Consider the following 14,458-nt stretch of genomic DNA (forward strand, 5'->3'; position numbering starts at 1 on the left):
GGCAGTTGCTGCACTATCTAGCTACTTAAATACATCTATATCTATAACTATATTTATATCTATATCTATATTTATATATATATATAATTCTTTATAATGTTGCAGCTTCAGAGATCATTCTCCAGTTTCTCTCAAAAGCTCCACGTCTGTTCTTTCTTTCTTATAGCAACTCTGCTTCCTCTGCATTACTCCTCTGTCCCTCTCCATCTACTCTGCATTTTTCTGTGCTATTTCTCTGTCTCTCTATTGCTCCTTGCGGTCCTAGCATTCTCATGACATCCTTCAACTTAATATTCATAATCAACTGCAGAGATTCTGTGTCTATTAGATCAAATTTCAGAGCATCTGCTATGACCCACCTCCTCTTTTCAGCCAGGTCATGTCATGGATCGTTAGCCATCTTGTGGATTAGCTGCATCTGGGTGCCTGTCTATGTATGGTCCCTGTGATGAATAGCATGGAGTGACATGATGCTAAATATGGCCTGTGATGCTGCACAAGCCGTGTGCAGCTCCATTGTATTTCATTCATTTGTGTGAGAGGGGCAGAGCTTAGGTTGTTTTTGCTTTACGCAATAAATTCTATCATGGCATCTACATAAAATATTGAATTCTTGTTTAAGAGAGCTGAAGATGAGATGTAAGAAGTGTCTATGGGGGTAGATTCCAGTGATGTAAGTCCTTAGGGAAAATTTTCTACTGCCAGTGTTTAATTCCAAGCTCTATCTGTGTTGGGTGGAAAGACCTCTCCCTGCACTTCACCAGAGATGGTTCAGTTATTAAAAATGGGTGGGCTTACTTCATTCTGGGTCAGAAAGAGAAAAACAAATACCGTATGCTAACACATATATATGGAATCTAAAGAAAAAAAAAAAAAGCTACTGATGAACCTAGTTGCAGGGCAGGAATAAAGAGGTAGACATAGAGAATGGACTTGAGGACACGGGGTGGGAGGGCAAAGCTGGGGAGAAGTGAGAGTAGCATCGACATACATACACTACCGAATGTAAAATAGTTAGCTGGTGGGAAGCAGCAGCATAGCACAGGGAGATCGGCTGGATGCTTTGTGACCACCTAGAGGGGTGGGATAGGGAGGATGGGAGGGAGGGGATATGGGGACATATGTATGTGTATGGCTGATTTGCTTTGTTGTGCAACAGAAACTAACACGGTATCGTGAAGCAATTATACTCCAATAAAGATTTAAAAAAAAAAAAAAAAAAAAAGGGTGGGCTGACTCCTAGCACCCTGGGACCATGCTTGTAACTTTAGGCTTTATCCAGTCCATTTCCCTAGAGAATCTGTCAACATCAAAGCCTGTCACATTTTCCATGATTTTAGAAAAAGCATCTGTGAGCCTACGGTGAAGCTAGTGCAAAGGGCTTAATTTTAAAGCAACGCTCCATAAAATGGAATGTTTTTACGGTGCCAGCACCATTTTTGCCCAGAACTACTAAAACTCACAAAATATAGAGTGAGCATTAGAATTCAGTGCCCCCATGTGGAATGCAGACTGTCTCAAGCTATAAATGTCTGTGTTAATGAAGCCAGAAAGAGTAAAGTTTAAGCTGTTTGACTCTAGTTGAGTAAATACCATAGTTTCCCTTCTCCCCAAATATTTTCTCACACTATTATTCTATCTCTATATATAACATCTTTAATTTTTAAATTTCTTAAGTGTTTTGTTGAATAAAAATCCACTCAACTTGAACCTCAAACCTTCTAGTGAGTATTTAGTCCAAGCAACAAAGACATTGGCATAGAAAAGCATCTTGTTTCTCTCTTCCTTCATTTCTAGGTGCTGTATTATGTAAAAGACATCCCAGCCACCCTGAAATTCTTCCATAGTCTCTTAGCTACCAGTGCTAAGATTCTCATTACTCTTGTGTCCGGTAAGTTATTTTCCTTCAGCCTGAATTTTAAAACAGTGATAGCATATGGATGCATGTGTTTGAAGGCAGCTGGTATATTTCATCTTCATTATGAAATTCTTGATTTGGCTTCTGATCAGAGTCAATTAATTAACACAGTATTAGGAAAGTCCTTCACAACAGCTTTCAATTTAGGAGTTCCAGTGGAATTAAATATCTGTTTACTTCTTTCTCTCGGGAAAATATATCCTTGTTGTCTCTCTATAAAAAATATTTATTTAACATACAGCAAATACAACAGATAGGAATGTTTTTAATGAGACTAAAAATAGTAAATATTTCTATTTACCTCCTTTTTGTCTCTTGAAGTCTCTTTCTCTTCTTTGATGTTTATTAATAAATATCAATAAAATAAAGGTTTAAATATTTGGGACACTATCATATTTGATTAATTTGCATTTCTAGAGCCATTATCAATGTTGTTCGTTTAGGTTTTCTCAAATAAGTATCAAAAATGGTCCACTTGTTTTGTTTTGTATTGTCATGTTATTTTCCAAAGAAGGCATTTGATCATGTCATGTTGTTTCCAATGATACAGTAAGTACCACACGGAGAACATAAGTAAACAGATTAGCAAATGAAACACTGACGTTGTTGCATTCATTAATTCATTACTTCTTTCATTCAGCAGTCTTTGTGGATTGTCCACACAGTGCTAGACAGGTTCACTCCACGTACACAGCAGCCTCTATCTTCCTAAGCTTATACCAGACCCCGTACTCAGAAACCATATGTCGCATAATTCATTTATTCTTTTTTTTCTTTATAAATTTATTTATTTTTGGCTGCATTGGGTCTTTGTTGCTGGCCGTGGGCTTTCTCTAATTGCTACTAGCGGGGGCTACTCTTCACTGTGGTGCGTGGGCTTCAGTAGTTGTGGCGCCAGAGCTCAGTAGTTGTGGCTCACGGGCTCTAGAGCACAGGCTCAGTAGTTGTGGTGCATGGGCTTAGTTGCTCCCCAGCATGTGGGATCTTCCCGGACCAGGGCTCAAACCCATGTCCCCTGCACTGGCAGGTGGATTCTCAACCACTGTGCCACCAGGGAAGTCCCCATGTATTCTTAAATATGAGGAATGGCTTTAAGGATGGCAAACATAGCTGTTGCCTATAATCCTGGGTTTGAACTCATGTGGGAGTTTGGCAAATGAGAGTTCCTGTACACAACCTCTTCTCTAAGGGAACATTTGATATACTATTTTTATCTCAGGTTAGTTAAAAATACTCATTTGTGTGGGAGAGTTCTATCTTACCATTTAGAAGGGCTTCTGTAAACTGGATGTTTCCCACCAACCTCTCTCTAAATTAGGACACTTGGGTAAAGCACTTTGTACTGCATTTAGGAATACAGAAGTAAATTTAGTTATCAACACTGAGGGCAGTCTATCCTTGATAAACTGTATCAATAATAAAGAAACAGTGTTGCAGACAGAAATAGCAATTCATCCAATAGTCATATATGTTTGATTTTAGGATATATTTCATATCAAATGCAGATCTACTGTTATATATATTTGGTTTATGCTTAAATATTTTCAGAGGTCAAGTATTTGAGTGTCAGAAGGCAGCTCTCTATGAGTATATGCCTACCAATAAGAAAAAGCCAGGGCCTCCCTGGTGGCGCAGTGGTTGAGAGTCCGCCTGCCGATGCAGGGGATACGGGTTCATGCCCCGGTCTGGGAGGATCCCATATGCCGCGGAGCGGCTGGGCCCGTGAGCCATGGCTGCTGAGCCTGCGCATCCGGAGCCTGTGCTCCGCAACGGGAGAGGCCACAACAGTGAGAGGCCCGCGTACCACAAAAAAAAAAAAAAAAAAAAAAAAAAAAAAAAAGAAAAAGCCAGCCTAAGGTTTAGAAAGTGGCATGAGCAGTCTACAAGCAACTGAGAATGGACTAAGTGCCCTTATGGATACAGTATTCTGCTGGCTACATCATGAATACGTTAATAGAATCCATGGTTTATTGGCATCAGGATATGTGCAAACCAAAACAGGCCCAGTGAAATGCAGGATGATACATAAAATCAAGAATGCTGAGGCACTTCCTAGCTGTGTGAACTTGGTCTGTGAGTCTTAGTTCATGCAAGGACTATTTCCAGATAATCATACCTACATAATACGGCATCTATGCATACATGTAGTTCACATGTACTATGTCTATATACATTCATGGGGGAAAAAAATCAAAGAAAGGGAGTAAAAGCGCAAAAACCAGTTAGCTTTCATAAAAGGTTATTTTGAGTCAAAACTTACTCATTCTGTAGTTTGACGGTGGAGATGTTTTACTAACTTTTTCAGCACACGGCTTACAATTTTTCATTACCGCACACAGCGTGGGAGGCAGGTATCCCAAAGAGGAAAACACTGGGAACACACAACCCTCTTAACTCCCGTGCTCTTCCTAAAACACCAGCTCCTTACTTCCCCCTTCTACCCCTCTTATTTGTTACCTAGAGCAGTTTAACTCCCTTTGGCTCTGCCTCTCTGACCTAGATAAACCTGTGCACCTATAAACCCATCTTAACAACAGTATATTTCTCTGAGATAAATTCTGTTGGCCCCTCGGTGTATGGAAGTGCCTATGGTCTTCTTTTTTAAAAATAGCAAGAACTGCTTTGTCGCATTAATAAAGCCGATACAAACATATGGGTCAACTTTCAGGAAAATAGAGCATAGTCAATTTCCAACAGTGAAAACAAAGTTAATCACAAGAACTTTCTAATAAGATTTGTTTTATATCATTGTCAATTAACATGTATAGAATTGATCCACATTTGTATTAGTCACTTTTTCATTTGATGATATCACTGCAAATCCCTATCTGCCAGACCAGTCTGTAGATAGCAGACAAGTTTGGGAAAGCTCCCCAGGTCATCTGAGGTGCCTGATCAACTTCCTACCTTACCACTGTAGAAAAACCATTACCCTAAACTACCTTCTCAGCCCCAACTTGAAACCCCATTCTTCATACTTGCCCAATGAAAACATTCCTTAAACTTGAATATTACCCTAAAACTTGAAACACCTACACCAAAATGGTTCACACTAGGCTCTGTTTATATCACATGTGTTGCAGTGACTTTCTAAATGGAATTTGCTTCATAATTACCCAGAAGTGAAGAAGCCTGTTTGTGTATTTCCTTTCTTTGGGGGCAATATTCTCATCCATAGACTCACTGCAATACAGCAAACTGAGTACTCGATGCCAACAGAGTCAGACAAGCCTAGAACTAGTCACTAAATTAAATTTCTAAGAACACTCATCAAGCCAGTATCTCACCTAAGCACATAATGGTATGTCTGGATTAACATCTTGCTCTAAAAGGTCATCTTAAATATGCCCCACAGCTAAGGCTTCTGCCTGTCCATCCAGAGTCAGACACTGACCTGTTACTGAACTGATGTGTTCTCTCTGTGAATAAACTGAATTACTCAGTTATTTGAGCACCATAGGGACATCCATTTTTTGCAATTTATTAGACTCTAAGATAATGAAATATGGGGTCAGTTTCTAGATTTAATTATGCAGGGCACCTAGCTTGGTTAAGGTGACAGGTGTATTCAGCATATTCAAACACAGCCTACACTCTTGGTCCCAAGTTGACTGCATAGGATAGTCATGTAAATTGGTTCACTCAGCTTTTATTGAGCTCCTCTAGTTGGTCACTGCTAGGCTCTGGGGTTGCAAAGATGACAGTTACTCCTCTGCCTTTGAAAGGTTCCTAATCTAATGGAGGATTCAGACATGTACATACTTTCAAAAAGGTGCTAATTTCTGATCAGAGGCAGAGAGGGAGTTTAAGGAGAGTTCCTGGAGAGCAGGAGGCTCTGCCTCTTTTCTCTAGTCCCAGATCTTTGCAAAACCCTTGGCAACTAGAAGAAGACACCCAGTGAATGTGTTGAATTGAACTGAATAATTGTTTATTATTTCAACTACAACTAGTTCTGAATGTCCATTCAAAAAAAGATACCATGTTTTAGCTAACATGATAGACATGGAATCAGAGAATACAGAAAGTTCTGGAGATCTGGATGGATTTAATAAACAAGAATAAAAGACTTAATAAAGAAGATACACATATTCACACACACACAGTGCACACTGAAATAGGCAGAACAGAGGCTTTCCTCTGGTTCCTAAGTATCCATTAAAGAGTTAGCCCAGCTCAGTAAATATTTATTTATTTATAACAAACAGAAGTTCCTGATTATGATGATAAAAGATTTGATTTGGGGATGAAAAAGAAGAGAAATAAGAAGAGGTGGATTTTTAAAATGAGGAGTATCCCACACTAAAATAATGTTAGTGGCATGTTTTTCTGCAAATGTAGTAGCCAGGCATTCGTTGAGAGAGTTGCTAATTAAAATGCAATTTATCTGGTTACAGGAGATTAGCCAGATCAGTGACATTTTCTGTCTTGCTCTCTCCTTATCTAAGGAAGGAGGCAAATCATGGTGTGTTATTTTTAATACGGGGGGTGGGGTGAGGGACCTGGTTTATATCATGTTGAAAACAAAAGTAACACCATATGTTGTGCCCACCCAGAGCCATTATGATAATGTATCAGTCAGAAAGTTTCTAGTTGCTCAGCTCAGAAATGGCACTGAGTCACAGAACACTGACACCAGCAAATTCTCCGCAATTAGTGTTTGGTTCTTTTTCCTCTGCCAGGGTGAAAAAATAATAATAATAATGATAACAGAGCCTTTCCTCAACCACTGAAATATTTATTTTCTTGTAGTCTTGTTTGCAGGCAAATTCTTATTTAGGCAGTCACTGTCTTTGGAATGAAAGATTTTTGTAGTACATGCTCATGACCCTCATTTTTTTTTCACTGAACTCAGGTTTTATTTTTTTCTGCTTCTATCCAATTCCACCTTCTTCTAGAGCTTATCCTGTAGTTATCGTTCCCTCTTCTGAAATGTTAGTTGGAACATCAATTATCTAGGCTATTTATTATTTACCATTTTCTGCCTTGGTTATTCTCTTTTGTTGAGTTAAATCAGGAGACTTTAGCCAAGCCCATGGATGAGGCCAATGTCCTATAATTATATGCAGAATTGTGTGGCTATATAGTGTCTGTATACTTTTCTGGAGAGTCCAATTACTTTCATTACATCATAAAGGAGCTTTCGGAACCAAAAAAGTTCATGCCTTTGAAATCTTAACTTTTAATCCTGGAAACTCATAGAGTTGTAAGTTCTCTCTTATATTGCTTTGGCCAAGTCCAACTTAATTTCCTAACACTTCAGCAGTGTTTACTATGTGCCAGTCATGGTTCTAAGTGCCTTACTTTATTAACTTGGTGAATCCTTGGAACAATCCTATGAAGATATTCTATTATTATCCCTGATTTATAGATGACAAAACTAAGGCACAGATTCATACAGCTAGTAAGAGGAAAAGCTAGGCTTCACACTCAGAAAGTCACACTTTAGAGACCACTCTTAATTGCTGCACATATCCACTATCTCTGTAACAGCCCACTATTAGATGCGTATATTAGAAAGTCCATAAATAGCTGTTCTTTTGTTTTGATCTATTAGCATTATTACAGATTTCTGAAAAGCAAATTTGTTTTTTTTTTACATTCTCAATATTACAACCAGTGGAAATACATTATCAAAGTAATTCCATATAATATTCATTTATTTTGTAAGTACTTATTACACATCTGCCATGTGCTTACCATTGAGCAGTGATTCACTTCAATTATCTCATTTAATACTTGCAGTTGCATTTGAGGTAAGTATGGTTATTTCTATCTTACAGATGAGAAAACTGAGGTTCTGAGAGACTAAATACCAAACCTCATCTCATTCATGAAGTGTCAGAACAGTCCAACCTATCTCTCCCACAGATGCTGCATCTCTTAGCTTCTACACTGGGCCAGGTTTTCAATTAAATACAACATACACTGCTAATATATCTTCTAAAGCTGGAGACAAAATTTTTAGGACTCAACCTAGCTATTGCAGTCCAAGGCAGCATCCTGTAATTGTACAGACATGAGAGGCTACCCCGTCTTTGGTTTGGGTAAACTATCATTGTATTTGCTGTGCTCTTTCTTTCTGTTTCAATTTTTACTCTTAGACCCTTTCCTCTGAACCAGACTAACATAAACAACTGCCTTCCTCCTATCACCACCTGAATGCCCAATGGGGATCTCAACCTTATGTTTCCAAAACCAGACGCCTGATAACACATTTAAAAAGGTTCCTCCCTCGTTCTTCCCATTTCCAATAATGGCAATTTTCTCTTTTCAGATGCTTGGGCCAAAATGACTGGGGTCATCACTGATTCTTTTCTTTCTTTCACTATCCAAATTATTATTGTTAACAATATCCAAATCATTAGCAAATGGCACTGGATCTAGGAGTGTAATAGATAAAAAATTCAACCACTTCTCATCACCTCCAATCTTGCTGGTGCAGCGTAACATCATCTAGCACCCAAATTAGTGCAGTAGCTTTCTTACTGTTCTTCCTGCTCTGTTCTTACGCCCCCATAGTCTATTCTCAATAGAGGATAGTCCATCTGTGTGGCCAGAGTGACCTTATGAAAATGCAAATCAGGTTAAGTCACTCTTAATATTGTGTTGTCCAACATGGAAACCACAGTTGGCTACTGATAGTGAAATGAATTGAAGTAACTGAAGTAACTGAAATGAAATGAAGATGAAGTAACACTTAAAATTCACTCCCTTAGTCACACTAGCCACAGTTTCCATGTTCCATAACCATAAAGTGGTTAGTGGCTATGATACTGGACAATGCAAATATGGAACATGTCCAAGAGTCCAGAAAGTTCTATTAGACCACACTACAATGGCTTCTCATCTTTTTCCATATGATTTAGCACCCAGTCTACTCCTCACCATCACCCATACAACATCCTCTCCTTCCACGTTCCCCTCTGTTCACTGAATTCCAATCTCACTGGCTTCCTGGCTAGTTCTTAACATGCCAAGCCTGTTCCTGCTTCAGGTCCTTTGCAGTTGCTCTTCTCTCTACCTGGAGTAATCTTCTCTCTGATATCTGTGTGGATTGCTGTCATGTCTCTGCTCAAATGTCACATTATTAGAGAGACTATCTGCGACCACCTGATATAAAACAGCAACCCATTCAACTCTTTGATCCCCCTTATTCCTTGCTCTGATTTGTTTTTCATTAGAACTCGCACCATCTGATATATGATTTATTTACTTATTTATTTAACTTTCTCTCCTCCCACCCCCTTCACTCCTTGAACTGAGCTATACACAAAGGCAAGAATTTCTTTTTTAAAACTAACTGCTCTATTCCAAGCATCTAGTGTACTATTTGGCAGAGTAGGTAAAGGAAAAGAAGAATCGCTGAAAGCATGAATTTTGTTCTGTTGCACAGGAACCAGTGGCTGGGACAAGCTATGGAAAAAGTATGGATCTCACTTACCCCGGGATGACCCCTGCCAGTATATCACGTCATCTGACCTCATGCAGATGCTGGACAAGTTGGGGATTAAGTATGAGTGTTATGACTGTCTGTCCACCATGGACATATCTGACTGTTTTATTGATGGCAATGAAAATGGAGACCTGCTTTGGGATTTTTTGACAGAAACCTTCAACTTTAGTACAACAGCACCACCCGATCTCAAAGCAGAAATTATGAAAGATCTGCAAGAGCCTGAATTCAGTGTAAAGAAAGAGGGAAAGGTTCTTTTCAATAACAGTCTGAGTTTCATAGTGGTTGAGGCATAAATATCCACCATGAGAATGTATTCAAAAACTATAGTTTGAACAATTTTGATCATTCACTTATTTGTGTATTAAAATTATAACTATATCTCATAACATAAACAGAGCATTTTCTCTGATATGTAAAATCTAGAAAATCCCAAGATATTCTTGGACTTCCATGTGGAATCATATATGACACTGCTGGTCTTACCCCATCCCTTCTATCGGTAAAGAGACTACATGCTGTCTACATACCACATAATCTGGAAAAATGAGACAACTAAGTTTCACGGGCTTATTGACAATAAAATCCTTTCCATTTGTTAATTATAATGGAATTTCCTGGAATACTAATAAAAATATGTGCTATGGATTTTTAAAATACTAGTAAAGTATATGCTTTTTGATACCTTGGACATTAAGAAAACATATGTTTATTGATTTTTCCCCTTCTGTGCAGAAGTATTTCTCTATGTGCATTTCTTTATTGTAGTTTCTTATTTTTATAGATTACTCTAATTAACTTTGTCATGTGTTGTCATTTCCTCCCACTTTGTTTTCTCTTTTAATTTTGTCTATGATTTTGTAGTGTTTTGTTTGTTTTCTGCTATACTGAAGTTTTTCTACTTTATTCAGTCAAATTTAGTTTTTTTCCTTTTTTAATTCCTGGACTTCTGACACATTTTAAAAGGCCTCCTAAAACCAAGGTTTTAGAATATTAACATATTTAATCATAATAATTTTATAATTTCACTGTAAAAAAATCTTTGATATGTTTGAAGTTTACATAAGTATCAAGAGTGAGTTGAGAACAAGCTGATTTTCCTCAAAAAAACCACCATCTATAACAACACAATTGACAAAAAAAAAAAAAAACACTGACTTAAAATACACGTTTTATCATTCACTAAATTTCTTGAAAACACTTGAGTCTATTTCAATACTCCATCATCCCTATGCCCCTCTGTCTAAGATCTCCTCTAAGATCAAGAATCATCTTTAGGGCTTCCCTGGTGGCACAGTGGTTAAGAATCCACCTGCCAATGCAGGGGACATGGGTTTGAGCCCTGGTCTGGGAGGATCCCACATGCTACGGAGCAGCTGGGCCCATGTGCTACAGCTGCTGAGCCTGCGCTCTGGAGCCTGCGAGCCACAACTTCTGAAGCCCGCGCGCCTGGAGCCCGTGCTCTGCAGCAGGAGAAGCCAGTGCAACGAAGGGTAGCCCCCGCTCGCCACAACTAGAGAAAGGCCGCTCGCAGCAACGAAGACCCAACACAGCCAAAAATAAAATAAAATAAATAAATATATTTTTTTAAAAATCATCTTTAACAATAGTATTTCAGAGGATTTTTGAAAAGTTTTTGATAATCTTTATATTATCTTTAATAATAAACATCTATCATTCTTAAAACAAAGCACACCTCTTAAGTAATTAATTTTATAATTAATAAATACATATATTTTAAAAAGTTAGTAAATAATTACTACTCCCTGTTAGAAACAGAACAAAAGTAAGGTTTTACTAAAGAGGTCACCGACCCTGATTCACCAGTGATGAAATGTTCAACATAGTATGATATTCACTCTTTCACATCACAGAGCTACCACTTAATGCTGTGGTATAGTCACTTAAAAAGGGTTAATGCCTTCCCTCAGGCCCAGGAAATACACTGGAGTATACAGCCTATTTATACCAACATATCACCAAGCTTTATTGTTCATAATAAGTAAAACTGACTTGCATTACTCTCTTTTCTTGGACAACTTTATCAATATTTTTTGAATTATCAGTTCCAACAAATGAAATGACAGTTATCCAATCAGATTCCTGAATATGAACCCTGAACCATTAATCATACTGATGTGTACTACTGACAAAGGAAATCTGTGAAGCAGGCATGATTGACGGATATGGACCATGATGACCTTGAACAACTTCGCAAAAAAATGGAAATCAAGGCTACAGAGCAAATTATGGTCTTTTCTAAAAAGCACATGTGCAAAACAAAACAAGAATAGAACTAACATGCTGCTTAAAGATGAAGAAGACTAGCCGTCTATAGACGGATGTTTGTAAATATGGCCTTTTTCTCAGACAGCCCTTACTATAAAATACGAAGATAAATAAATTCTCACCTGCTTCAATTTAATGTAATGTGAACAGTCAAGCCTTTTTTAAGAGAAAATCCTTAGGAGTTACCTACCAGTCAGTGGTGGAAAGATACAAGGGTACCACAGGTACGAGGGATGGAACTATTGGCTTCTGCCTGCACTGCATGATATTACAAAGGACTTGAGGCAGTCACATATTGAATATTCAAGTCTGTTTTTGTGGTTCAGAAAAAAAGCCCACAACATGAATTTGGAATGTTGTTTTATACATCATGGTACATCTCCCAGTGCTTAACATGGGGCCATGCATATAGAAGATGCTAAGTAATGGATTACTTTCTTTCTCAAGCACCTATCTTATACCTATGTGTTTATATTCTTGTTGTAACCACAGCTCAGGAAACCCAACAAAATTGTTTGTTGCCCTTAGTATAAACCTTAACTTATTTAAAGTGTTTCTCACACTTTTCTGCATTTGTTAAAGAGTCCTGCCAAATCCAAAGTATTAAGTGGAGCAAAGTATTTTAGGGCCTTGATCCTTGCTTACTGTAAAAATTGGCAACTTTCTTAATTGAAAACTCTGCCAAGAATATAAAATGGAGAAAAGACAGTCTCTTCAGGGAGTGGTATTGGGAAAGCTGGACTGCCTCATGTAAATCAATGAAGTTAGAACACTCCCTCACGCCATACACAAAAGTAAACTCAAAATGGCTTAAAGACAAATATAAGACATGACACATAAAACTCTTAGAAGAGAACATAGACAAAACATTCTCTGACATAATTCATAGGTAGCAATGTTTTCATAGGTCAGTCTCCCAAGGCAATAGAAACAAAAGCAAAAATAAACAGATGAGACCTAATTGAACTCACAAGCTTTTGCACAGCAAAGGAAACCATAAACAGAATGAAAAGACAACCTACGCAATGGGAGCAAATATTTGCAAACAAAGCGACCGACAATCGCTTAATTTCCAAAATATACAAACAGCTCATACAACTCAATAACAACAACAACCAAAAACCCCATCAAGAAATGGGCAGTAGACCTAAATAGACATTTCTCCAAAGATAACACAAAGATTGCCAACAGGCACATGAAAAGATGCTCAACATCAGTAATTATTAGAGAAATGCAAATCAAAACTACAATGAGGTACCAACCTCACAACAGTCAGAATGGTCACCATTAAAATTCTACAAATAACAAATGCTAGGGAGAGTGTGGAGAAAAGGGAACCCTCCTACACTGCTGGTAGGAATGTAAGTTGGTGCAGCCACTATGGGAGACAATATGGAGATTCCTCAGAAAAATAAAAACAAAACTACCATATGATCCAGCAATCCCACTCCTGGGCATATATCTGGACACAACTATTATTCAAAAAGATACATGCACCCCTATGCTCATAACAGCAATATTTACAATAGCCAAGACAGGGAAGCAACCAAAATGTCCACTGACAGATAAATGTATAAAGAAGATGTGGTACATATATACAATGGAATACTATGCAGCCATAAAAAAGATCGAAATAATGCCATTTGCAGCTACCTGGATGGACCTAGAGATTATCATACTAAGTGAAGTCAGAAAGAAAATAACAAATACCATATGATATCACTTATTTGTGGAACCATAATATGACACAAGTGAACTTCTCTACGAAACAGAAACAGACTCACAGACATAGAGAACAGACTTGTGGTTGCGAAGGGGGAGAGGGATGGGGGAGGGGTGGATTGGGAGTTTGGGATTAGCAAATACAAACTACTATGTATATAATAGGTAAACAACAAGGTCCTACTGTATAGCACAGGGAACTATATTCAATATCCTGTAATAAACCATAATGGAAAAGAATATGAAAAATAAAAATATATATATAACTGAATCATTTTCCTGTTCACCAAAAACTACCACAGCATTATAAATCAACTATACTTCAATAAAAAATTAAAACAAAATAAAAAAAGAAAACTCTGCCAATCTGGGCAAAAGAAAAAATTTAAATTTCTGGTGTGCATCCATAAAAAACAGATGCAAAGGTCACAGAAAATACTAGATCTTAAGTCTGTGACATTGCACTGACCCAAATGTATATTTAATGTATTTTAGATGTTTGCTTGATAAAAATAGCTTACACAGAGTATTTTGTCATTTTAAAAGCATATTTACATATATGTACCCCATCAGAATGTTATTTCTAAGAAAATAAGGACTTCTTGATAAGCCCCACAAGGGAGTGATTACCTAAAATAGTCTTGTTAGATGGACAGCTTGAACCAGATTTCCTGGGTTCAAATCCTGGTTATATTAATTACTCACTGAGAGATCTCAGGCAATTCATTTTCTCTATTATCAGATTTCTTCATCTTCAAAATGAAGATGATAATCACAGTACCAACCTTAGAGGATGGTCATGAGGATTCTAGGAGTTAAGGTACAGAAATATGCTCATAAAGTGACAGGCTCATAGGGAATTTCAAAAATATTAACTATAATTATTATTAACTGCTCATAAAAATTCAGTATAAAATGCAGAACACATTAAAAAAAATAAAATTGAGGAAAATTATGACTGAGGCCAGAGAGAGAGATAGTACCTGGAAGAAGCAACCTATTTCCTGACCTTGACATTTCTAGCCAAAGGTAGATGGTCTCTCTGTTGTTGCTGAACTGGTGCTTCACGAAGCCCA

At 37.6% G+C, this 14,458-nt stretch overlaps 1 protein-coding gene across 1 annotated transcript in view; it reads left to right on the top strand.

Annotated features, from left to right (window-relative positions):
• The window catches only part of HNMT (histamine N-methyltransferase), a 36,040-nt gene extending 26,148 nt beyond the window's left edge, over window positions 1-9,892 (top strand). Inside the window, exons 5-6 of the mRNA XM_079710493.1 lie at window positions 1,798-1,891; window positions 9,312-9,892. Of these exons, the coding sequence (XP_079566619.1) occupies window positions 1,798-1,891; window positions 9,312-9,667 (450 nt within the window). The 3' untranslated portion in view covers window positions 9,668-9,892. The remainder of the gene's footprint in view (window positions 1-1,797; window positions 1,892-9,311) is intronic.
• Window positions 9,893-14,458: the final 4,566 nt, after the last annotated feature.

This window comes from Hyperoodon ampullatus (genome assembly GCF_949752795.1).
Source record: "Hyperoodon ampullatus genome assembly, chromosome: 8".
Taxonomy (NCBI): domain Eukaryota; kingdom Metazoa; phylum Chordata; class Mammalia; order Artiodactyla; family Ziphiidae; genus Hyperoodon; species Hyperoodon ampullatus.